We start from the raw sequence: 22579 nt of genomic DNA on the forward strand, positions 1-22579 counted from the left end.
AAGACTTGAGACTATGGGAAGAAAAGTAACCGAATATTCCAGCTGATAAAGAGCAGGAATGTTTCTCAAGCGTTGTCGTCGAATGCAGATTGACGTCCCTGCTGCTCGCGGTCTCAAGAGGAATTTCGATGAACGAATGCAGACTCAGGCTAGTCCTATTCGAGTAAGAGGGTATGGAGGGGTAATACAGACCGCGCAGGGGCCGCGGGGTCCTGTTCCAGCGACGAAAAAAAATTTGGAGTGTCGAGGTCGGAGGGCCCCTCCAAAAGACTCAGAGCCATTCACTTGACGAAATTATCCTTTTCTCACTTCTGCCGCTTCAAACCGCTCCAGAAGCCCGAAGTATATACTTCTCTGACTGTACGAGTTTCTCTGCCATATATCCGTCATTCTCATCAGTCAGTTTTATGCCTCTTTACCCTCCGAAATGCCACTAGAACGCTGCATCGCGGGGTCGGAAGTGGTGGGGCATTTCAGAGTACTAATCCGGGGGTAGACGCCGAAGCGCAATACACGCCGAGCCAGAACATCGCGAGTACTCCTGAACGTCCAAGAGGAATTCGACTAATATGACCTTAAGATTTCCTCAATACTCTTGGTAACCTGTTTGTAAACATGGCCTCCAACGAAGTTGCGCCCAAGACCTGCAAGGTCATTCTGGCCGACACCATCGCCAAGCGGCTCCTGGCCGAAGTCCACGACACCCTCGCCAAAGTGCAGGGCAGCGGCATCTTCAAGCCCACCTTGGTGGCATTCCTGGCTAACGACGACCCGGCCGCCCTTCAGTATGCTGAGTGGTCTCAGAAGACCTGCGTCGAGAAGTAGGCCGACCCCGCCGTTGCGAAGATATCTTTTTTTTTGCGCTTGTTGAGCGAGTTGAGAGTCAATGGGTGTAAAGGTACTGACAGTCGCCCCCTTTCTTTCTCGCAGCGGCTTCAACTTCGACCTGCGTCGGGTCGACAAGGAGCAGCTCGAGGACAAGATCACCGAGGCCAACGAGGATGACAAGGTCGACGGCATCATCGTCTACTACCCCATCTTTCCGGGCAACCCCACCCACGATAAGTACATCCAGGAGACCGTTTCGCTGGCGAAGGACGTCGAAGGTCTCTGCCATCAGCACATCTTTAACATGTACCACAACGTCCGCTTCCTGGACCCTCCTCAGAACCTGAGGAAGTCCATCCTGCCCTGCACGCCCCTCGCCGTCGTCAAGATTTTGGAGCACCTCCAGATCTACAACCCCATTCTTGCCTACGGCAACCGTCTCTTCGGCAAGACCATCACCGTCATCAACAGATCCGAGGTCAACGGCCGCCCGCTGGCGGCCTTGCTAGCCAACGACGGCGCTACGGTGTACTCGGTCGATATCACCGGCGTTCAGCTGTTCACTCGGGGTAAAGGCATTAAGCGGATACGCCACCAGGTCGAGAACAAGGAGGGCTGGGGTCTGGAACAGGTCCTCCCAATCAGCGATGTCATCATTGGCGGTGTTCCGAGTGAGAAGTACAAGATCTCGACCGACCTCATCCGCGAAGGTGCAGTTTGCATCAATTTCTCCTCGTTCCGTAACTTTGACGCCCCTACGGTCAAGGAAAAGGCCGCCATCTACGTCCCGTCTGTCGGCAAGGTCACCATTGCGTGTTTGTTGAGAAACTTGGTGGTAAGCAGCCCCATACTCTACGGGTTTCCGGGGGAGGTACTGATTGCTTCCAGCGTCTCATCGCCAACCGTCCCACGACAAAAGACAATGGCAACGAAGACGCCTCCACTGCCCAAGCCAGGAGCGAGGCTTTCACCGAGGGTTGAGCGCACACATCAGATAGAAAGGGCACGCTGCGGTCGGGCTCAAAAAGCATTGAGGCTTGATTATACCTGGCCAGCCACGACGGATGGAACATTAGAAGCTTGCATTGACAGAACGGCGAAAGATAAGAAGAGAAAAGCATAGAGCACATGGGTATATCCGGGACATTTCAACATGGGTAGGAAAGGCACGCGAGCGCGCTCGCCTGTGTCACAATCAAAGTAGTTTGGTGTATGGCGCGCAGCCCATGAAATCCCTGCGGCACAACGTCGAATCCGCGATCATTGTGTGACAGTATGCGTCTATTTTCCATGCTGAATGCGAGAATGTGCTAGTACATTGCCGGACGGCACCTAAGACATAGAAGAAGCGGAACTGGTCCACGAACATTCCTTCACACCCGATTATAGACATGCAACAAGCAACACGTGTGATAAGTAAGTCGAGAGCCGGGTGACCGGCATGTTGGCAAGACAGCAAGGTTCCGCCAATAGCCAGACTTCGGGGCCATGTGACGTCTCTTGGAGAAGAGGGGTTGAAGACCGAACGAGATAGGCGACGATATCTGGGCGCAGCGCCTCATAGGCCGGCGCGGCCACCAAGTTGCGAGCAAGCCGGCAGAACGAGGCACATTGACCATGGTTTTCATCTCCTTTATCTTGGAGGAATTTCGGGGTCTTGTCCGTCACCAGCCCTCGACGCATTGTTTTTTCTCCTCGAACCGAGTGACATGTCCTTGCAGCTTACAGAGGCAAGCCCTCCTCCGGTTTGCTCCCCACGTTATCGGGATGCCCGTCACGTCCGCAGCAGGCATTGTCCACCGGTTTGAGCGATACAGGGATGGCGCTGGTTAGAGGGGTATGACAGATCGTCGCATTCGCCCAAATTTTTGCGATGAGATGGGCGATTGGAGATTGACTCGACGTCGAGATTCCCATGCGAAAAAGAGAAAAATGACCAGATCGACGAGTGGGGGAGGGATACAGGTGGCATGTCGGAAGAAGTCATAAGTCATTGGCTTGCCTGTGATAAAGAAAGTATATCGAAAAGGTTGGTAGTGCCATTTCAAGAGATTTCTTCCAGCCCATGTTGTATTTCACCATATGTTCCGGGCCTACTTACCTAGGCACGTTACAAACAGAATCAGCAAAGGGGAGAGTGCGACACAACGTGAATATCAAACGCGACCACAACCGTCACTAATTCATCTCATCAACGGACGGGCCGATGTGTTATACGCAAGGTAGGTACTCTGTACGGAGTTCCAGAAAACCCAAAAGACTCGGGTGGCTTTGCTTGCTCTTGGTTGGTCATGTTGCTCCTATCAAACCGCAGCTCCACACCCGCTCCAACGGGCTGGGAAAGAGGGCTTGGGGGAACCCACATGCAAGCTCCAGAAGTCAGAATGAGCCGCTGTCATCACATGAAGTCAGGCAGCTGCCGGAGGGAAGAAGGGAAGAGGGTCAGATCATTGCCAAACCAAGCCAAAGGAGGCTCGAAAATCCAATTTTCCCCACACATCTCACCAGCGAGGTTGTGTCGAAGCTTATTATTGCGCCTCCGGAGGAATCTGCCACTCTGCCAGAGCCCACCGGTGCCACCTTTGGTCGGACAGCTTCGCCTCAAAAGGTGAGCGACAGGCGGGGAACAGACAGGAGAGTTGGTGCAAGCTTGGCGGGCATTGCCAGCTCAGCTCAATACGTGCAGTGGCCCGCAAATGATGCTCGACGTTCACATATTCCATGCCATGGGCGTCCATAACGGCACGAGGAGTTAGTGGGAAGAGTCAGGACTTAGGCATCATCAGGGTTCTTCTGCATGCGGAAGGCTGATGAATTGCCGAAATTCGAGGCTCATCGACGCCACAAAAAAAACTCTCCACCAAATGAGGATACGGCCTCGAAGTATCTGTTTTCTGTCCACTTTCTCCAGCTCCAGACTTCATGCAGTCAGTTTGAAGACATGAAACGACCAGGACCAGAAATGGAGCAGCATCGGCGAAGTGGTTCCCCAATTGATAGACACTCTTTCCAATTTTGGCCCTGAGACAGGGCTCTTTCTCGCTGTTTCCTCTCGACCTGTTCCGGACATCTACCTACCTACCTTAGGTATTCACAACACACAGGGGGCGCTGAGCCCGCCCGCTGGTTTGTGCTCAAACTAGATAGGTACCTTCCAACCCAGTCGTTCTAGTAAGCTCAGTGTTTTGACTTTCCATCCCAGGGCTGCCAAGCACCGCAGGCCACACAGGAACATGCAGATTGCGGCAGGTGCAGCATTAGGCATAGGACGGCGCCTATCCAACACGGGCTAATTTCGAGACTAGGAACAACCGAGCCCGCGCAATGATGTCGCCTTGCATTGGAGAATTTCGAGGGGAGGCAGCGCGAGAGGGGGAGTGAGAGAGTCGTTCCGCCATCGTGCAACCAATCATGCAGCTCCGATGTATTTGTGCTAGCTCATAGCAAGCCATTGCGGACTACCGGGATGCAGGCCAGGGGAAAGCCAAGCGAACCAGGTTATGCCGGCTTGGTCTCCTGCTTGGTAGGAGTGAGAGAGATTTGAAAATTTTACGAGAGGAAAGGCTGCTGAGATATGACATGGGGGATGCTTGTTCCCTGTCTTTCATGTTGCGAATGGCGGACGGGAAGAAAGATGATGAATTGGCCAGAAGCAATAATCGAGACATCAGGGGACGGACGGGACCAGGACGCAGGTACCTCTCGACCCCTTCAGTCGCGCACCGCCGCCAATGCCACGCGACGGGCCTCCTTTGATAGAGGAGGACATCTGTCAGTGCCATTTATGATTCGCAAGTCAACCGCGCTCAGCCTACGAACTACAGACGCCAAACAATCATCCGTCATTTAATACGCCACCAGCTCGCCGATCGACGAGCCAAGAGTGCTCCTCTGCAACTAGCTCTTGCACCACGAACATCTTGAATTTCCTCTCCGGCCTGGCCCAGGCCTGTTCGCTCGTTGGGCGTGTCACTGCCAGCCCGTTTACAGAGCGGAATACCACACTCGCACTCTGGACGTACAAACGGGGTACGGATACCCCAATCAATGAGGTACGGGCAATTGACCCTCGTTGTTTTGGTCCACCAACTGCCGCCTCAGGTCTCGAACCCTTCTGCGATCCTGCGCTGGGAACTTTCCCCTCGAAGGCTCGAACCCTGGGTCGCTCATCTCCCGCAGCCTGTCATCTTATCTTGCTGGCCTAGTCAACGCAGATCGGCGAAAGGAAACCACTCGGGAAGCGCGACGAATTCACCACCACCATCTTCCACCTTTCACATTCACTGATCTTTTCCGCCAGCTGCTCTCTCCTCCTTGTCTCGAACCTGCGGCTTGCCACTGATGTTGCTGCACCTCAGCGAGAGACAGGACAGGCACTAGAGAGCACCCGCTGCATGTCTCACAAAACCATCTGCCCGCCCTGATTGGCCGACTTTCTTGATCATTTCCAAACATCCTGCGGAACGACCGCTTTTGCGCCCAGGACCATCAACAGTCAACGACAACCCCTTAAGCTCGGAGCCTGTCGCGAACCCCCCGTACTTCAGCAGGAAACACTTTGCAAGAGGGGGGGAAGAAGGGTAAGGAGTCAGATCCACGGACCACGGCAACTGTTTGTGCTTGAACACCATTGTTTCCTTCAATCGACGGCAGACCGGCAGTCCGAATTCCTCATTCCGGTCATCTACCCGAACACGGCAGTCTGTTTGCTTGGGCTGCGCATGCATACAACGAAAGGCGCCTCCAGTCCCGCAAACAGTCATATAATCGCTGTCACGCTTTCCCCGTTCAGCGCCTAGCAGAGCCACGACATAATCTCGCATATACTGTCAAGGCCCAGACGAACTGGACACGAACAACTTTCCCGCACCTTTGTGTCCGTCAGCCCCGCCAGATTTCCCGCGACCTGTTGGCAGTGCAGTCGGCTTCATCCGATTCTACTGCAAACCGGACAACAGCGCCTGACCCTGGAGACCAACTTTTATTCCATCCGAACCCACAACCGGACGGGCCACGGGCTGAACTGAAGCTGAGCGGACGGTTCCTTGCCCGAAACTTTGATCAAATGCCTTCGTCCCATATGTTGCTTATTTGAAGAGTAATCGACCATTCAGGTTCCTGCGCCACGGAGGGGGTTACGGTTATTTGCAGCCAAACAGCCCCATTAAGGACCGACTCGCATTGCGTCTGACGACTCCACGGCCACTGTAACAACAATCAACGCCTGCAGCCAAGGTATACATCGGCACAGGAAGCTACACGGCCAGTGCCTGGATCGTTTGCCAACAAAAAACTAAAAACTGAAAACTTGGCCATCAAGAACCATGGCGACGCAGACGGTACACGCCCACGCGGGCCACGCCCATTCAAGCTCCACCTCCTCATATCCCCCGCGACCTGCGTCTCCAACATTGACGAATCCCGACATGATTCTCCCCGACTACGATCGCTCACCTTCTCCCGACCGATCCCATTCTCCGCTGACCATGTGGAAAAATGCACATACTGTCGACATGAATATGCAGTTCCAGTTTCCGCCGAGCGCATACGTCGCTGGCCCTATCACCCCTACCACACCAATCATCTATGGCAACGGAACCATGCTGTCCGACATTGGTGAAGTCACCGAGGCCGAGAGCACACCTGGTAGAGCCTCGCGCCCGACTTCCATTATTTGGTCCCGACCCAACAACAGAGGCGCCGACGAACCACGATATCCGTCGCCCACAAAAGCGCTTGAAAGCCTAAAGCAACGAGCAGCGCGGGCGACGCGCGAACGTCGATCCTCCAATGACTCTACAAGCACAATCACCACCACGCAAGACCAAAACGCCTTGTTCGCCGAGTTTGACGATACCGTTAGCGTCGACGACAGCAACTTCCAAGGCGACGACGAGGAAAGTGTGGCGGAATCATACGCAGAATCCGTGTCTGTTCATCAAGCGCAGGCCATCTCGCAACCCATCAGGGTATCATCCCTCGATGATCCTAACAGATACTCAACTGCTCTTATAAGCCGCAGAGCTGAGCAAATCCTAGCAAATGCCAAGCGGAGGCTGACCGTACGTGCCCCTCAGGCCCATGCCCGTTTGACACGCACTGACATCCACAGACCATGGAAGGCAACCTATCAAGGGCGCGGAGTTCCTTAAGCATCTCGACCCCCTCAATGTCTTCTTTCGAGGGCAACCACTCGACCCCTTCTCCCCCGATAAGGTCGGCCTCTTCCGCAACCTCTCCGACGTCTGGTCATGGACATGCTAGGATGTTGAGTGACACATCAATTAATTTTGATGCAAACGCTGCGGGCAATGTTCCCAGGCGGTCCGCTAGTGCGATGGGGGCAGCCGGGGGATACCGACAACCCCTATCTGTGCGGAAAGTGTCGCACGACGCCGCCCTCGACCGCCTCGACTCCGGAGGGGAGGGGCAGCCGCGTTACAAGGCCGCTCAAGAAATCGGCCTGGAGCCCCTGGGGGAGGACGAAGTGGCACAAGAATTCCACTCGGGCAGTGACAGCACCCGACAGGAGAGTCTCTTGAGCCCAACATTCAGCTCTTCGAGTCGTGATAGGCCACTGACACGCTCGGCGTCGGTGGCGCAAATGCGCGATATTAGGGGCCAGGTGCAAGATCTGAAAGGGAAGATCTCATCTTTGAGGGAGCAAGCGCGTGCCGACAGCATGCGACGACGCAGCATGCAGAGTCTGCGAAATCCCAGTCCTTTTACTCACGCTCAGGTTGACCAGTGGTATGCAGAGCCTCAGAAGCAGCAATCGCCGGAGGCATTGACAGTTACTTCGGACAAGAATCCATGGAATGCGGACGCGGTGAGCGTTGATGGTTTAGTCCAAGAGCGTGAAGATGTAGACGGCGCAAGGGAGCACTCAGTTGTGGATGATGAGTCAATTGTCGAGGATTACGACGCTGCGCAAGAGGCCATTCGGCAGGAAGAAAGGCAAAAGGCCCTAGATGCAATGGAGGCAAATCAAGAGTTGGATGATGTGGCTGTTCAAGACGACGACATATCTGACATGCATACCGAGGACGGTTTCGAAGATAGCGTGCAAGTCCAGGAGGGGGAGGGGTACGAGAGCGAGAGTGGAGATTCACTCTATCACGATACCGTCCAGACTTTCATGTCTCATGAAGACCGCGAAGACGCGTTCGACTACGAGCATTTCTTCCTTCACAGCGCAATGGGCTCTCTGAGTCAACAGCGTCGTGGCAGTGTTACTTCCGAGAGTTCTGTCGAAACGACCCGTGGGCCCATCACCAACGAGACAATTCGGCCGATATCGATCAACAGAAGGGGCAGCGGTGACACGACCTCGACCATTGAGTCGTTCGCCACGGCATACGAGGGTCGATCCAGTCGAGTTAGCACCAGCGATACTGGCGAGGAGCTGAGGCACGGCATTCTCACGCCGCCCAGCATCAGTCCCATCAGTGAACATACCGAGAGCCCTTCAACCGCCAAGAGATCTACTATTGGCAGTAGCATGGGCGGCGAGGATGTTCTGGACGAACTACGAAGCCGTGCACGTGCCGGGTCGACGGCCTATCGCCGGCCGATGAGTACTCAGGCAACCATGGGGCACCGCCATGCGACTGCATCCTTCGACTCAACAGGCACCAACCGAAGTTTTCCGCTGGTGGGCAAGGCGCGTGTCAGCGTTGGTGTTCCGACGCCTCAGGGCTCTCCCGAGCTGGAACTCAAGACCATCTCGGATGCCTTGATGAGCGAGACTGCGAGCATTTGCGATAAGGAGAGCATGCACACGCCGAACCAGCTTGCTCCGATGGAGCAGCTGGCCAAAGAAGACCAGATCCTGGTCGAGCGCTTCGTGGCCAGCTTGGGACGTTGCGTGCTCGCGATGAGCGAAGCCGGCAAGGCCTCTGCAGAGAGCCGAATGTATAGGAGGCGCATCGACATGGCGCGCAGGGTTTTGGAGGGCATTGGCGAAACTTGACAGGAGTCGTGTTCCCCCTTGTTTTTCGATCTTGATTTAGACTAAGTGCTTGGAGGGTTTTCTGCTACCAAACAGCAGCAAGGGTCTGCCATCCTCACGACCGCGACAGGCCCAGGACATTGACGTTGGCGTCAACAACGAATAACTGATAATGTCAAATGAGGAGTGAGGGAGGTTGTGGCGGAGGGAAGGGTGGAAAGCAATGCGGGGGAGGCTTTCGATTCTCACGCAGGCCGATTGACGATTTCATTTCCTAGATTCGATCCCGATACCCTTCTTTGTACCTCTTATTTCGGCGGCTGCGTACCCGCCCTTCTATTCTCTTCTTGTATCCTACCCACTTTGCATATGCGTAAGAACTGCTCAAAAGCTTTTTTTTAATTCTTCGTCTGGAAAAATAGACTTGACATTTTGAGGCGCCCTGAAATTATGGGTGTTGGTTGTGTATTATCCTCTCCGGGGCTCAGAATATATTCTGACACCCACGCAATTGAATGCATCTTAAACCTCGGCAGCTGTTAACAACTGAAGGAGTCTATTTTGGGCAGTACTGAGTTTGCAATGTAGTTATGCGAGTTAGTAAAAGGAGCTAGAAAGGTGATAGTTGCCCTTTTGTTTGGTCAAGGCAGAATTGCGAACATCAATCAAGATCAACAGATCAGAGCTGCATGCTCATTCAGGAGTGAGAACCAGAGTCTGTTGCAGTCGGCAATATACCAGCTAGTTGAACTCATCCATTGCAACAGGAACAGGGAATCAAATCAAGGGTAAACCCTGGGTTTGGGCAGGTGGTTTGTCCTATCTGGCGTTCTGAAATTGAAGTATTTACACCAGGCCTTCACTTGGTACCCAGGGAGTTGGTTCTCTCGTGCAGTCTGCAGACCTTTCACCCACATGCTTGGAGAATAACACTGAGCAACAACCTTTTGTTTGCCCCACTTAAATATAGCACAACAGACAGACAATACACACACACACACACACTTTCACACACCGCATTTGCTTGTGCTCGTGCTCGTGCGCTTCTCTCCCAGGGTCCAATCCACCCTCTCCACCCCCTCCTTCTTTTCTTTGCAGGAGACCATAAGACCTCACCGCGGATCTCTATTTCCTGCTGCGCCGACTTCACAAGCAACCAAAACCAGCAGCAGCAATACTCTTTTTGTCCTCTTTGTTTTTTTTTCTGTTTGTTGACAGAGTATATAACAAGCCACCCTCCCCACCTTACCGCCACCTTCTCTCTCTCTCGCTCACGTGCACAAGACAGAACAGTCAACAGCCCAGCAAACAAACAAGCAGGCAAAACCAAAGGCCGACATCACCTAGGTAGCGTTAGACACAGCAGGAATCCCTAAAACGGCGGCTCCTACAGGGAAACAAACAAGAATATTCTTCATAACAAACCAACGACACAAAACGCCCCAATAACGCCCCCAGAATGGCGGAGCCATCCATCACAAACTTCCTCCTCCGCTCCCTCCTGCCCGTCGACGCCGCCGATTTCATCCACAAAAACGCGTTGCACCCGTCCTCTCCGCTCCAGAAGCTTCGCGCCCAGGCCCTATCAGCAGCATCGCGCGCCATCGACGAGCTTTACCCCTACCTCGCGCCGGCCGTCGACGCGACCCTCGAGTTCTTGCACTCGTCGCCTGAATTGGTGAGCTTCGCGGTTCTGCTGGCGCTGCTGGCCGCCACGGTTGTGGTGCTTAACTGGATTCGGCGCGTCGTGGCATTTTGGATGGCACTGGTCCTGAGGCTCGCGTTCTGGGGCTGCGTCGTCGTGGTTGTCGCGGTCGTGTGGCAGAGGGGCGTTTGGGAGACGGCGAGGGACGCCGTCGTGGTCGGAGGCAAGGTCATCGGGTTCGCCGCGGCAGTCAAGGACGTCTGGATCAGCGAGTATAAGAGGTACGAGGAGGAGACCAAGGTGCAGGGAAGCAAATATCGGTGAGGGCCGTCCGTGGGAGAGGAGAGGGATAATACGAGGTGGAGAGGGGAAGATTGGCTGGGAGACACGAATTGTGGGATATACCCGAGGGAGAGATTGTATTGTGTTTGAGTGGAGGGGGAACAACATGATGGTATACGGAGAGTGTCATGATACGGATCCGTCAGTTGGGTGATCCACGACGCAGCCATGTCACAGGGAAAGGCGACACCACCACAGGACAAGTCTGAGACTGGATACATGAGGCCACGGCCAGACCTGGAGAGGACGTGATCGTTGCAGTCTAGACCGGGTTGGTAGGCACATGGGCAGCACGACGAGCGGCAGAAGGGGGTAAATATAACGCCAAGAAATGTCGTCGAGTACGATTATGAATAATAAGTCAATGGATACAAATCAATACCAACGCCAACGCTATGCAAACGACCATGCCCCTCTCTACTTGGTACCTTTCCCACGCCTATGATTCTCCCGTCCCTACCTGGGCCCTGGTTTTCTAGCTGGCATCTATTCCGCAAAATAAGGACACTGTTGTTGGGCGTATAACAGCCAGCCCAAAGAGGCAATCAGATGGACCATTCACTCTCTCTGCACAGTCGACAGATAGGGCTCAGTCGTCATTGGGCTCGTCGAAGTCGCCGTCCTTGAGCTCCTTGGGCTCCTGCGCCTCGTGATACTGGATGATGTCATCAATGTAGCTCAGCACCGCCCCGACGCTGTCCTCGTCCGTGTTGTCCAGCTTTAGGTAGTTTACCATGCTGAAGCTCTCGATCAGCCCGGCGACGGCTCTATTTAGCCTCTGGAAGCTCTTGCCGCGCATGACGAGATCACGGTCGTGGACCTCGCCGCGGCCGTCGTCCAGATCCCCTCCTCCCGCAGCGACGGGGTCATCGTCCAGCAGGCCCGTGTCGGGGGTGAGGAAGCGCTTCATGTCCTTTTTGCGCACCTGATCCTTGACGAGGTCCATCTTGGACAGTACGTTAATGTGAGGGATCTCGAGCATGATCATGGCGCTCATGGCGCTAAGGGTGCCGGCGAAGAACTTGGCGCGGTCGACAACAAAGGTGGCCTCGAGGAGATAGGCCGCGCAGAGGCGGATGTCGAGGGATCCAGGCTGGGAGAGAAATCGGGCAAGGGCAGGGAGAATGGGAATGTGGGTGTAGAGCTCGATCTGGCCGGGCATGTCGAAGATGATAAGGTACTCTTCGGTGAGATTGTCGAGGGCCTCGGTGAGGAAGTCGAGATTCTCCATGAGGAACTCGAAACAATAGATGAGGCCACCGTTGGGGCCGAGGCCGACCTCCTCCATGGCGTCGTGCAGGGAGATAAGGTCCTTGATGTCGAGGTCGGGGGCGTGCTCGAATGACTCGGCGGCCGGGTCAAGGTTGACGTAGAAGGCGGATCGGCGGTTAAGGTTCAAGTGGGTGATGAGGGAAGCGCAGAAGGTGGACTGGAGGACAGGAGATTAGCCTGGCTACCGTTTGAGTCGTTGCACTCAGCCTCGGGGAGCCGGTAGCAGTATTCACTGGCCTGCGCCAGCGATCCCGGAATCCGGTCTCCATTGGATATCCGGTCAGTCGGGACGCGGCAATAAGAACCAGGAACGGTGCGAGCGGTAGAATGGGTGGCGGGAGGGATGAACAGAGGGAGGGGGGAGAAGACTAGTATTCACCTTGCCGGCCCCAGCAGGGCCCATGACCATGACGCCGTACTTGGACATGATGGCGTTGCGGAGGGAGACACTGGAAGGAATTTGTTTTGGGGGGTCGCAGGGCAAAAATGTAAGGGAAGACCAAAGAGTGTTGGTAACCCGTTTTTTTTTGGTCCTGAGTGTCTCGTGTATTGCGTGGAGGCGGCGGTGGTGGTGGTGGTGGTGGCCTTGATTCAGGATCTGCAGAATCACCTGTCGCAGAGTTTTGGAGGAGAGAGGAATGATGTTTTTGCTAGGGAAATCTACCCCGCCATGCAGAAACGGGTGCGCGTCTAGGGGTCGCGGTTGATCAGCCTTCTTTGCGCCACTTCTGTCGGTCGGACTTGGAAAGCGCCGGATTTATTTGCTTTATAATAGGCTAACAGAGTGACGAAATCCCGCCGGGAATTTTCGTACCTATCTACTTTAGGTATATATGTATGTCCTGCAAGTTTGTAACTTTCTCTTTGATGGCCGGCTGGGTGGGTTGCCGACATTCGCTGCTGAGAGAACAAGAGGGAGAAGGAAAAAAGTTTGCTTTGCGATTGCGATAGCTTGCGATAAGAGACAACAAGATTCCCGGCCGACCAATCACTTCTCTCTCCCTCTTGTCCTCTTCCAGAACTGTGTCCACTTGGAACAATAGGCGGCAGCCAAAGGGGACGGCTTGCTGCGGAACTACGGGCCAATGCCGCTTGCACGTGTAAAGCACGGGAGGGGCATATTTTCACCATCCGTCTTTGTAGATTTACTACAGCTCAGCTCCCTGTCGGGTCTAGCTCTTGTTTCGGTGGGGGTTTCTTCCTCGTCTGACGATTCAACGACAACCCCCAAGAGGCGTTTGGGGAGGGGGAGGATTTGCGGCGCGTTCTCGGAATGCAAATCCTGCAGAAGGGATGCGCCGAAGGAACGGAGAGGGATGGCCGATAGACGGCACAACGGCAGGTGGACCCATTTTGTATAGGGTGAAGTAGAGAGAGAGAGAGAGAGAGATGGCTGAAATGTCGCCGAGCGGTCGGTGCGTGCCATTGACTCGACATCCCGTACCTTTGGACAGCTGCCGTCAAGCTCGTGCGCTGTAGTGGAAAGCATCTATCTGCTGTACGTTGGATAATGCATTGGTCAATAGCCCGGCCAGAGTCCGGAGATGCAGAAGTTCAAAGTCAGTGACTCAGGGCTGCCAAAGGCACCCGTTGAGAGTTTCGACTTCCATGATTGTCCATGGCTATTGCGCGATGCTGTCTGTGTCTTTGGTTGGGTTGAGGCCCGGTTAAGGTTCTTCCTCTGCCTCATCATCCACCGCCGACCTCACCTGCCGCCGTGCCTTGCTGTAGCCCGAGATAATAAAATTGGGAAACGAAACAGAAGGAGGAAGCCCGAGCTCCCTCGGGGGACGATCAGCGCTGTTCTCGTTGGGGTGAGTATCCTGGTCACTGTGCAAATCCGAAAGCTGCCCTGGCGATCGCTGTGAGGACCACCCTCTGTTAAATCGTCAACCAGGCCGCGACCGCAACGGTCCACGAGTGCCGTTAGGTGGCCTCTATCAATGTACACAGTATCTGCATTTCAGGGGCGGACGTGCGGGCACACAGAGCCAACGCACTTGGGAGTGAGACTCTCATAGGAATTGGCTCAGGAACCCAGACACGGAGCGAAGGCGGTCAGAAAGTCGTGAGGATGGCGCAATCTGGAGAATTCTGGGTCCTCCCCCTCGACAGGGCCGGTACATAGGGATGGAGGGGTCGACCGGTGAATATACCTCCCCCGCCACGTTACTGACTATGGCAACGTGGGTACCTACCCTGTCGTTCGGCCCTCGGCCAATGTCTCCCACGAATAGTGCCTCAAATCCGCTTGAGCTTCGGCCAGAAAGCAGAGAGGAGGGAGCGGGCGAGAATTTCTTCCCAACCATCCCGCCCGGAGCACCACGTCTCTGCTCTCCCGAGTTTCTTTTAAAACCCGAACGGCCACATCTTCCTCTTCCACATCCAAACCTCTTCCCCCTCCTTCTACATCCATCAACCTCTCAGTGTTCTTCTCGATACTCCCAACAGGTACGCAATTGGCCTCACATTGAGCTTCCAGTCCGCTTGCCGACAGCGCTTCTGTCACTTTGTCCCCACGCAGACCCTAGAAACGAGAGTGAGAGAGCTGACCCGTTGACAACAGCAGATTTCCCTCCCCCCCCCTCTTCCCGCTTGCTATCTTCAAAACCCATCGGAGCCCCGCGTCGGTAGATTTTAACCGCACCGAAATCTTCGACTCCGTTTCCCAAACTTTCTCTTCCACATCTTTTTTTCCGCAACCCTCTCACAACCATACCCATTCAAGATGTCTGCTACCAACGGTGTCAACGGCAACGGCATTGCCAGCCGCACGCACTACAACGAGGGCAACTTCCTCTTCACCGTAAGTACACACCTCTCCGCCGCAACCCCCCCCCCAAGCGGTGTAGCCGAAACCACCTGCTAACAAAACTCTCCGATGTAGTCCGAGTCTGTCGGTGAGGGTCACCCCGACAAGATCGCCGATCAGGTCTCCGATGCCATTCTCGACGCCTGCCTTCGGGAGGATCCCCTCTCCAAGGTCGCTTGCGAGACTGCCACCAAGACCGGTATGATCATGGTCTTTGGTGAGATCACCACCAAGGCCAAGCTCGACTACCAGAAGGTCGTCCGTAACGCTGTCAAGGACATCGGCTACGATGACTCCGCCAAGGGCTTCGACTACAAGACCCTCAACCTGCTCGTTGCCATTGAGGAGCAGTCGCCCGATATCGCCCAGGGTCTCCACTATGAGAAGGCCCTCGAGCAGCTCGGTGCCGGTGACCAGGGTATCATGTTCGGATACGCCACCGACGAGACCCCTGAGCTCTTCCCCCTTACCCTCCTCTTCGCCCACAAGCTCAACGCTGCCATGTCCGCTGCCCGCCGTGACGGCACCCTCCCCTGGCTCCGCCCCGACACCAAGACTCAGGTTACCATTGAGTACAAGCACGACAACGGTGCTGTCGTTCCCCTGCGCGTCGACACCATTGTCGTCTCTGCCCAGCACGCCGAGGACATCACCACTGAGCAGCTCCGCAAGGAGATCAAGGAGAAGATCATCAAGAAGGTCATCCCCGAGAAGTACCTGGACGACAAGACCATCTACCACGTAAGTCCCTTTCGCCCACTTCCTGCTTTACGCCGTGACTGACATTCCACCCCAGATTCAACCCTCTGGTCTCTTCATCATCGGTGGTCCCCAGGGTGACGCCGGCTTGACTGGCCGCAAGATCATCGTCGACACCTACGGTGGCTGGGGTGCCCACGGTGGTGGTGCCTTCTCCGGCAAGGATTTCTCCAAGGTCGACCGTTCCGCAGCCTACGTCGGCCGCTGGATCGCCAAGTCTCTCGTCAACGCCGGCCTCGCCCGCCGTGCCCTTGTCCAGCTCTCGTACGCCATCGGTGTCGCCGAGCCCCTGTCCATCTACGTTGACACTTACGGCACCTCCGACAAGACCTCTGACCAGCTTGTCGAGATCATCCGCAACAACTTCGATCTCCGCCCCGGTGTCATTGTCCGTGAGCTTAACCTGGACCGCCCCATCTACCTCCAGACTGCCAAGAACGGCCACTTTGGTACCAACCAGAGTTTCACTTGGGAGCAGCCCAAGACTCTCAAGTTCTAAGCGAACTTGGACTGGACCGAAAGCAGGATTTCTTCAACAAGCTTCCTGCATTGCAACGACCTAGACGTTTATAATAATTTTGATATTCATGCGGACAGGCACTCAACATTGGCGTACGGTTCTCAACGAATCCCGGTTTCAAGCCTTTTCGGGGTAAAGGCAACACAAGACCCAGGGCGTGGTCTTTTGGTAGGGTCGTTTTTTGTTCATGTCAAACGGTGTTAAAAACAATCGGAACAAGGGAGCGGTGGCGTCTTTCAACAAAGACACAGCGGGATTAGGATCATATCCTGCAACTTTGATTTTTTTTTTCCTTTTGAGTCACAAGAGCAATGCATTACGAGAAGATACCCTTCGGATTGTTCGAAAGGGGACAACAAAGCATCTACATCGGCGTTAACGGGGAAACAAAAGAACTTCAACATCTTTTCTTTCCTGGTTTTCTGGCTGATCATCTCTTGCGCGGTTAGGATGGGAGGGGGAGATGTAGCAGGACGGGCTCAACAGCTGGGGCTCCGAGAGTCGTAGATAGGTAGACCATCTGGCTACTGACAAGAGACGAGATTCTCGAGAACTTTTCCGTTTTCAGCCCCTGACATGCAATGATTCCGACTGAGATAGGTCTCACTACCAACCGGTAGTGCGCGTGGCATACAGCCTCAAACTAGAGTTGGTTGCGAGCGCTGGTGCGCTTCTAGAACCGAAGCAAGTTCTCAACACGCTGCGCCGACCTTTCTTTTGACCGTGTCTCTCAACGACATGATGCAGAGCGCACGCCATAGGGCGCCTGGCTAGGACTTTGCGAGGCGGTGGGCGACCAGTTTTCGCACACTTGCACAATCTTGAGGCAGGGGCGTCCGTCTGGAAAAGCCTGGCCTCGGGGGTTGTGAAGTCCAGCCAACTCGTTTGAGGTATACGCGAATTCAAAAAGCTGTAGCTTGCTTTGCAACGAATGAAAGGGAAATGAGAATGTACAAGAAATGAAACATCGGCTGCGAGCCGAGGGCCGCCCCTTACCTGCCCCGACAGCCGAGATGTAGGACACCTCTCAACTCTCAGCCTACCATCCAAGTGCGGAAGAAGTTTTTGCTCCTCTATGAGATGTCTCTGGTCCATCCCTGTCAAGTTCGTCCGATCCTGTGGAGCAATCCATCGGACACCGGGCGGACGCAATATGGAAGGGTGGCCGAGTTGGTTATGGCGCCAGGTTAAGGTCAGCTTAACATCTGTTTCCTGGTGGGGCAACCCGCGCGAGTTCGAGTCTCGTCCCTTTCAAAAGATGCTTTTTGCTGTTTCTTTCGGGTTGTTTTGATTTCATTCATGAGTTGGGATTGTTCTTACTGCATCCATCATCCACCCACCCAGCGCTCCTAAGCGTTCCTCGCTCGGCTTTTGAGCTCTGTACCGGTTGACAACATTGCATGACTGCTTCAAGCCTAAAGGTCTCGCGTATAATTGAGAGTATGTGTGGGTGATTAAGTGTAATGGTGCCTTTAGTCCCCGTTAACGTGATGCTGAACTCTGCATGCTTTCACTACAAACCGTTGCGGTTGTCTCCTCGTCGCTTCCATCCCCTGCAGCAGCAAATAATTTAACCGTTCCGTGCATGTTTGTGACACCTGGAAACAACCAACCCATCTCAGTCGCGCCTCATACTATGAAGAGGGCCTTTTCATTTACTGCTAGCCTGCGCGGTTACGTGTCTTGAAGGCTCCATCTGTTGTTTCTTGGGAGTGAATTTCCGAAAAAATATCATGACCCTGTTTGTCTTGTGAATATCTGTGTCCAGCGAGTTTCCGGTTTCTATGGTGAGCTTGAGTCGATAACATCAACGAGTTTACTGCAATTTACTCTCCCTCGGCATTCAGTAATGATATCGAGATGGCGGCTGCATCGTTCGACGCCGTGTCAGACGCCAGGCTCGAGTTTGCAATCCGTCGTGTGTGAGCAAAGGCTATCGCAGGGTGCCCCGAGCAGCCATCGTGTTCAGAGTTGTTCGCCGCTTCGCCTGCACAATCGTCAACATGTCAATGTTTCCAAAGGAACAATGCCCCGTGATCATGGAGCTCAGCTCAGGCGAGCGTTACACGCACCGGCCCGCAGTTACGGGATACTGACAGATCTGCCAATGTTTTAACCTTGCCACTCGCTGGCCACAGGGCCCCTTAATTTCCTAATAGACTGGCAGCAGTTCCTGAACACTGACAGGGAAAGTCTGCCTGGTTTCGGCCACGTAGGGAAGCTCAGCTAAGCTGGCTAGCTGGCGGGAAAGAGGAAATCAAACCTGAAAACTGCATTCATGAGCGGTGGGCCTCCCCCGAGTGATTACCGACATTCCAGTTCCTAAATTCGTCAACCGACCTTGGGTTGTAAAGTCATTGATCACATGGCCTAGAGTCGTAAGATGCCTTCCTTCAACAAACCCAGTAGATAGTGGTCCGTAGGTGGTCGTGGCAACAGGGCTGAAGTTGCCTCCTCATGGCGCCTACGAACTTGCAGATGTTGTCTCCCGTGTCATCAGGAGAACTGTCGGACAGACCGAATGGAGGTCGGATCTGAGTCTTGTGCAAATTCTGTCGACCCTGGCTCATATCTCGTCCATAACAAGTTTATTGGACGCCGCCCCCTGTCTATCACTAAATGCGCGGAAGGACAACTCTAGCCGGAGCCTGGTCCGTCGTTCGACAAGAGGCGGACGGAATGCAGAATCGCTCTTGTTTTTGTCCACCCAGCCAATCGGTAGCCAACGAGAGGAGCGGGGAAACAACGCCATCTGATCATCGTTCTCTTTTTCGTGTGCTCTTGCCATGCAGCTTACGGCCGAAGAGCACATGGCAAACACTTGCTTGCCTGTTTGCTGTCGGGCATGAAGGAGTTGAAGCTTTAGTGGTTTTTCATATTCTATGCTAGCCCAAGCGGATATGTGGGTGCACTTGGGTCAGAAAAGCTATCATCCCCTTGTGATAGCCCTTGAGGTATGTCTCCGAACATTTGAGAAACCCACAAGATACATGTCATTTTAAGGCTACTTGCTTCCGATGCGGGCCTGTAAATCGCCATAATAGGCATCCTGCGATGCTTTCTAGGTCACTCCTCTTCCGCATCCGTCTAAGGATTGTTTCGACCATCACGAACAGTGGTCAGACTGCTGCTAAGCTGAAAGAAGCTGGCGCCGACGATCATTAGTATCCCAGACGAGTGACTTGCATGAACACAGCAACCCGGCGAAAGAGCAACACGTCCACAACTGCCTCATGGAGTTAGCGGGACGGGTGCGAGTTTGCAAGCCAAGTGCCAGTAGCCATAATATTTTCAGCTCACCTTACACGCGAAGAAAAAGAATGCCGGTTGCATGAGGAGGGTAGCCAGGATGATTGACAGCATCGACATCGCCAATGGCGAGCCGGCCTGAACTGGTTGCGAATTTTGCACAAGCGAGTGCGATAGTGCATTTCTCGGAGCCAAGGCCCATGTTCCTACCAGAAGCTGGTATCGCGGTAGTTTGGAATGATACCGTTAGACCTCCCGTGTATTGGCGGGAACGGTCGAGGTGAAGGTGAAATCCATAACGTTCATTCGCCTCGGCATTTATTCTGACACTCATACGAAACTTCGATGCCCAGTGACATGGTTCTACAAAGCAAGCAGTCTGTATGAAGGCATGTTACCCAAATTCAGGAACAGTCCTCGCCGAGCTTGAAGTGTTTTCTTTGGACGCAACGTGGACTCATAAAGTTGTTAAGTCGCATCCGGACCGTCGAATGAGTCCCACGATAGGAACTACTTGTACCATCATGAGAGAAAGGGCCGTTGTCTCAGATATAGTTGCAACACCATATGTGGTTCCGCTATGAGGCTGCTTGCACATCATGGGTGTTTACATTCATGCCCAACTTGAACAGTGGCAACCGAGACTCAGAAAGACACGGTTAGTCAAGGTATACTACAAAAAACCCGATCATTGAAGGCGCCTAGAAGCGTGCAAGAATCGGGTTGGAAATAAACCCACGTTGGCCGGAGTAGATCAGGCATAATCCCCACCCTCCGGGCTCGTGCCGTGATAACTCCGCGAAATGAAAACAGTATTTTCTCAAGCTACCGATATGCGCTGAAAATGTAACGATCCTGTCGAATCTTCCAAGTCGAGACTCGTCGCATAGATACGATTCGCCCCGAAGCCAGTCCTCACCGGTCCCGGGAATGGTGGGCTGTTGGCCAGGGGTCTTGCTCAGCGAAGCAGGATGACATGCAGTGGGGCGCGAAGGACCAAGGAAATGGTTATGGCTGGCGCAGAGGACTGGACTGGAAGGTTGGTATTGGTTTGACGCTAGATCGACGGGCGGTCGCGGGTATGATTGTAGGTTGTAACTGCGCGAGCACCGAGGTCGTAGAACAATGGGGGATGTTGTCCCACTCACACCGGGGAAACAATGGGATCCGGAGACCCACAACAATAGGAACCGGCACCGTAGGTTCATCTTCCGGATACCCCCCGGCGCACTGTTCCTTTTCTTCCTTGCTCCACGCCATCATCAATGCACCTTCCTGGGGAGAACAATAACATTGGCGACACCATTAAGCCACGGACGACCACGGCTCAATTCTTCTCGCCGAGTCCTTCATTTTTTGGGCCATGGCCCCTCAATTTGGTAGTCAGACCGGTCAAGACATCCGCTGTCATGCCGATATCATGCCGGTTGGCAATGGCAGCAGGTTGCGCAACTACTCCACACCCCACGAGTTGTCGAGACTAGCTTCTGCTTCGACCAGCACAGACTGATGCGATAAGCACCGTAATGCCGTACCACACTTTTTTCTTCGCCGTACCCCGAACCCTCGGGTTGGCTCTTCGTGTTCCACGGCATACGTGAAGGTGTGGTCCAAGCAAGAAGAGACATGGGCTTGGTCAAGCAGATGGTTCTGGGAGGCTGGCTCAAGCTTTGCCATCTGGCTAGTCCTAAACACGGACAATACAGCCAAGGGTACTGCGACCTGTCTTCGGATCTCACCGATCCGGGAAACAAGTGCATGTGGAGCCCAACAACAGCTAAGGGATGATTTGATGCTTATGAATGATGGTACAGGACCTTGAAGGTACATAATTACTTCCTGTGCTTGTTCTACCTGGTTTTCAACGTCTGCACTGCCTGTCAAAGGTACCCTTCCTGCTTACAGTGACGTGAAGCGCCAAGATACCAATATTGACTTCCGCTTGTATCGAACGCATTCTTCCTACCTTCTTCTGATGTCTTTGCTACATAACGTGATTTACCTTTCGGGCTTGTTTACAACTGGGGGGACACTATAGATACACAGGCTACTCTTCCCATATTGCTTGAGTCGCGAGTTTTGGTTTATACCACAAGCGTTCTCTCTCAAACCGGATTTGAAGTATCCACGCTATTGTCTGGATGAATTCTTGAGACACCTGTACATGGTCGTCTCGGAACATTGCTCTGTGGTATCTCGCTTCACATCAGAATGCATCCAACAATGGTCTCCACGACTCAAGACGTTCAGTCGCAACGCCTCGCCGTACTGTCAGGTCTCCGCGCCCTTACCAACCCTAAAAACAGTGGCGCTTGCCAACAAGAGCGGCCTCCGGCATATACACCACCAGCTCGATCAGGCTTGTTCGAGAACATCACTTCCTGCTGTCCCAGCCAAAACACCGTGCCAGACAGTCAAAGCCATGGCATACTTGGTATTCTCGATTCTATCCCCAGAGCTCTCTCTGACGATGACATCGAAAAGACATCGCCAGTCTCGTTGCGTATCTCGACACGAATCAACATAGCTGGTGATGGGAATATCATCGCTTTGGACTACACGCCTGCAGATCAGGCGAAATCGATTGCAAGGGCAATTATCGAAGTCATCCAAGGTCGAGATTGGACGGCAGGACTTCCTATGATCGATGAGAATGGTCGACCGAGGCCAGTCATGTGGGAGATTGATGCTGGTCTGACGGTTGAGGGATCGTCGAATGCAGCTGGCACGGAACGAGTTATCAACAACTTTCTACGGCGTGGCACACAGCCTCGAAAGGGACCACGACAATTCAGGAGCGAGACTTCAGACTCCGCAATGTGTTCCACATCGCCAGCACAAAGACGACGTACATCGGAGGTTGATGCGACCGAAGAGAGAGCCAGAAAGCGAGCTCGGAGCGAGGAGTAGAGATTTCCCGGAATGATTCCTTGTCCGGAACGCTGTCCAAGCTGCGGCCATTGCCCATAGTATCCGATCCTGATAAAGGAGCACATTCTCGGGCTACGAAACAACGTCTTGGAGATAGGAGATGCCCGAGAGGGAAATGTGTCAAAACTGTAGGGAAATCACAGGCTCTGGGTTTTCTGGCATCAACCGGACAAGATTCGACGGGCGTGACGGCAAATCCGAGTTACACTGCAGGATGAAATTGCCCACGGGGGAAGGGAGCGTGTATTCTGGTTTGGCTGGAGTCTAACA

General features: G+C 53.9%; 7 protein-coding genes across 7 annotated transcripts; 5 read left to right on the plus strand and 2 right to left on the minus strand.

Annotated features, from left to right (window-relative positions):
* Window positions 1-242: 242 nt before the first annotated feature.
* Window positions 243-2087, plus strand: CDEST_09924 (Putative tetrahydrofolate dehydrogenase/cyclohydrolase, NAD(P)-binding domain superfamily). The gene is made up of 5 exons (XM_062926082.1): window positions 243-398; window positions 497-531; window positions 581-821; window positions 931-1663; window positions 1717-2087. The coding sequence occupies exons 3-5, from the start codon at window positions 616-618 to the stop codon at window positions 1807-1809; spliced, it is 1032 nt and encodes a 343-aa protein (XP_062782133.1). The 5' UTR covers window positions 243-398; window positions 497-531; window positions 581-615; the 3' UTR covers window positions 1810-2087.
* A 2474-nt stretch (window positions 2088-4561) lies between these two features.
* CDEST_09925 (uncharacterized protein) lies at window positions 4562-9280 on the plus strand. The gene is made up of 2 exons (XM_062926083.1): window positions 4562-6890; window positions 6941-9280. The coding sequence occupies exons 1-2, from the start codon at window positions 6153-6155 to the stop codon at window positions 8798-8800; spliced, it is 2598 nt and encodes an 865-aa protein (XP_062782134.1). The 5' UTR covers window positions 4562-6152; the 3' UTR covers window positions 8801-9280.
* A 705-nt stretch (window positions 9281-9985) lies between these two features.
* On the plus strand, window positions 9986-10759 carry CDEST_09926 (Putative nuclear pore assembly and biogenesis protein, APQ12). The gene has a single exon (XM_062926084.1). The coding sequence runs from the start codon at window positions 10239-10241 to the stop codon at window positions 10746-10748; it is 510 nt and encodes a 169-aa protein (XP_062782135.1). The 5' UTR covers window positions 9986-10238; the 3' UTR covers window positions 10749-10759.
* A 1-nt stretch (window position 10760) lies between these two features.
* Window positions 10761-12725, minus strand: CDEST_09927 (Putative GPN-loop GTPase, P-loop containing nucleoside triphosphate hydrolase). Its single transcript, XM_062926085.1, has 2 exons — window positions 12418-12725; window positions 10761-12195 (listed from the first exon to the last, which is right to left on the minus strand). The coding sequence occupies exons 1-2, from the start codon at window positions 12463-12465 to the stop codon at window positions 11356-11358; spliced, it is 888 nt and encodes a 295-aa protein (XP_062782136.1). The 5' UTR covers window positions 12466-12725; the 3' UTR covers window positions 10761-11355.
* Window positions 12726-14350: 1625 nt separating this feature from the next.
* Window positions 14351-16682, plus strand: CDEST_09928 (Putative S-adenosylmethionine synthetase). Its single transcript, XM_062926086.1, has 4 exons — window positions 14351-14489; window positions 14608-14844; window positions 14926-15591; window positions 15647-16682. The coding sequence occupies exons 2-4, from the start codon at window positions 14767-14769 to the stop codon at window positions 16106-16108; spliced, it is 1206 nt and encodes a 401-aa protein (XP_062782137.1). The 5' UTR covers window positions 14351-14489; window positions 14608-14766; the 3' UTR covers window positions 16109-16682.
* A 3397-nt stretch (window positions 16683-20079) lies between these two features.
* On the minus strand, window positions 20080-20586 carry CDEST_09929 (uncharacterized protein; the record flags this gene model as incomplete). The annotated part of the gene is made up of 1 exon (XM_062926087.1): window positions 20080-20586. The coding sequence occupies one exon, from the start codon at window positions 20584-20586 to the stop codon at window positions 20080-20082; it is 507 nt and encodes a 168-aa protein (XP_062782138.1).
* A 1015-nt stretch (window positions 20587-21601) lies between these two features.
* CDEST_09930 (uncharacterized protein) lies at window positions 21602-22288 on the plus strand (the record flags this gene model as incomplete). Its single annotated transcript, XM_062926088.1, has 1 exon — window positions 21602-22288. The coding sequence occupies one exon, from the start codon at window positions 21602-21604 to the stop codon at window positions 22286-22288; it is 687 nt and encodes a 228-aa protein (XP_062782139.1).
* Window positions 22289-22579: the final 291 nt, after the last annotated feature.

The sequence above is a fragment of the Colletotrichum destructivum genome, chromosome 6 (assembly GCF_034447905.1).
Source record: "Colletotrichum destructivum chromosome 6, complete sequence".
Taxonomy (NCBI): Eukaryota; Fungi; Ascomycota; class Sordariomycetes; order Glomerellales; family Glomerellaceae; genus Colletotrichum; species Colletotrichum destructivum.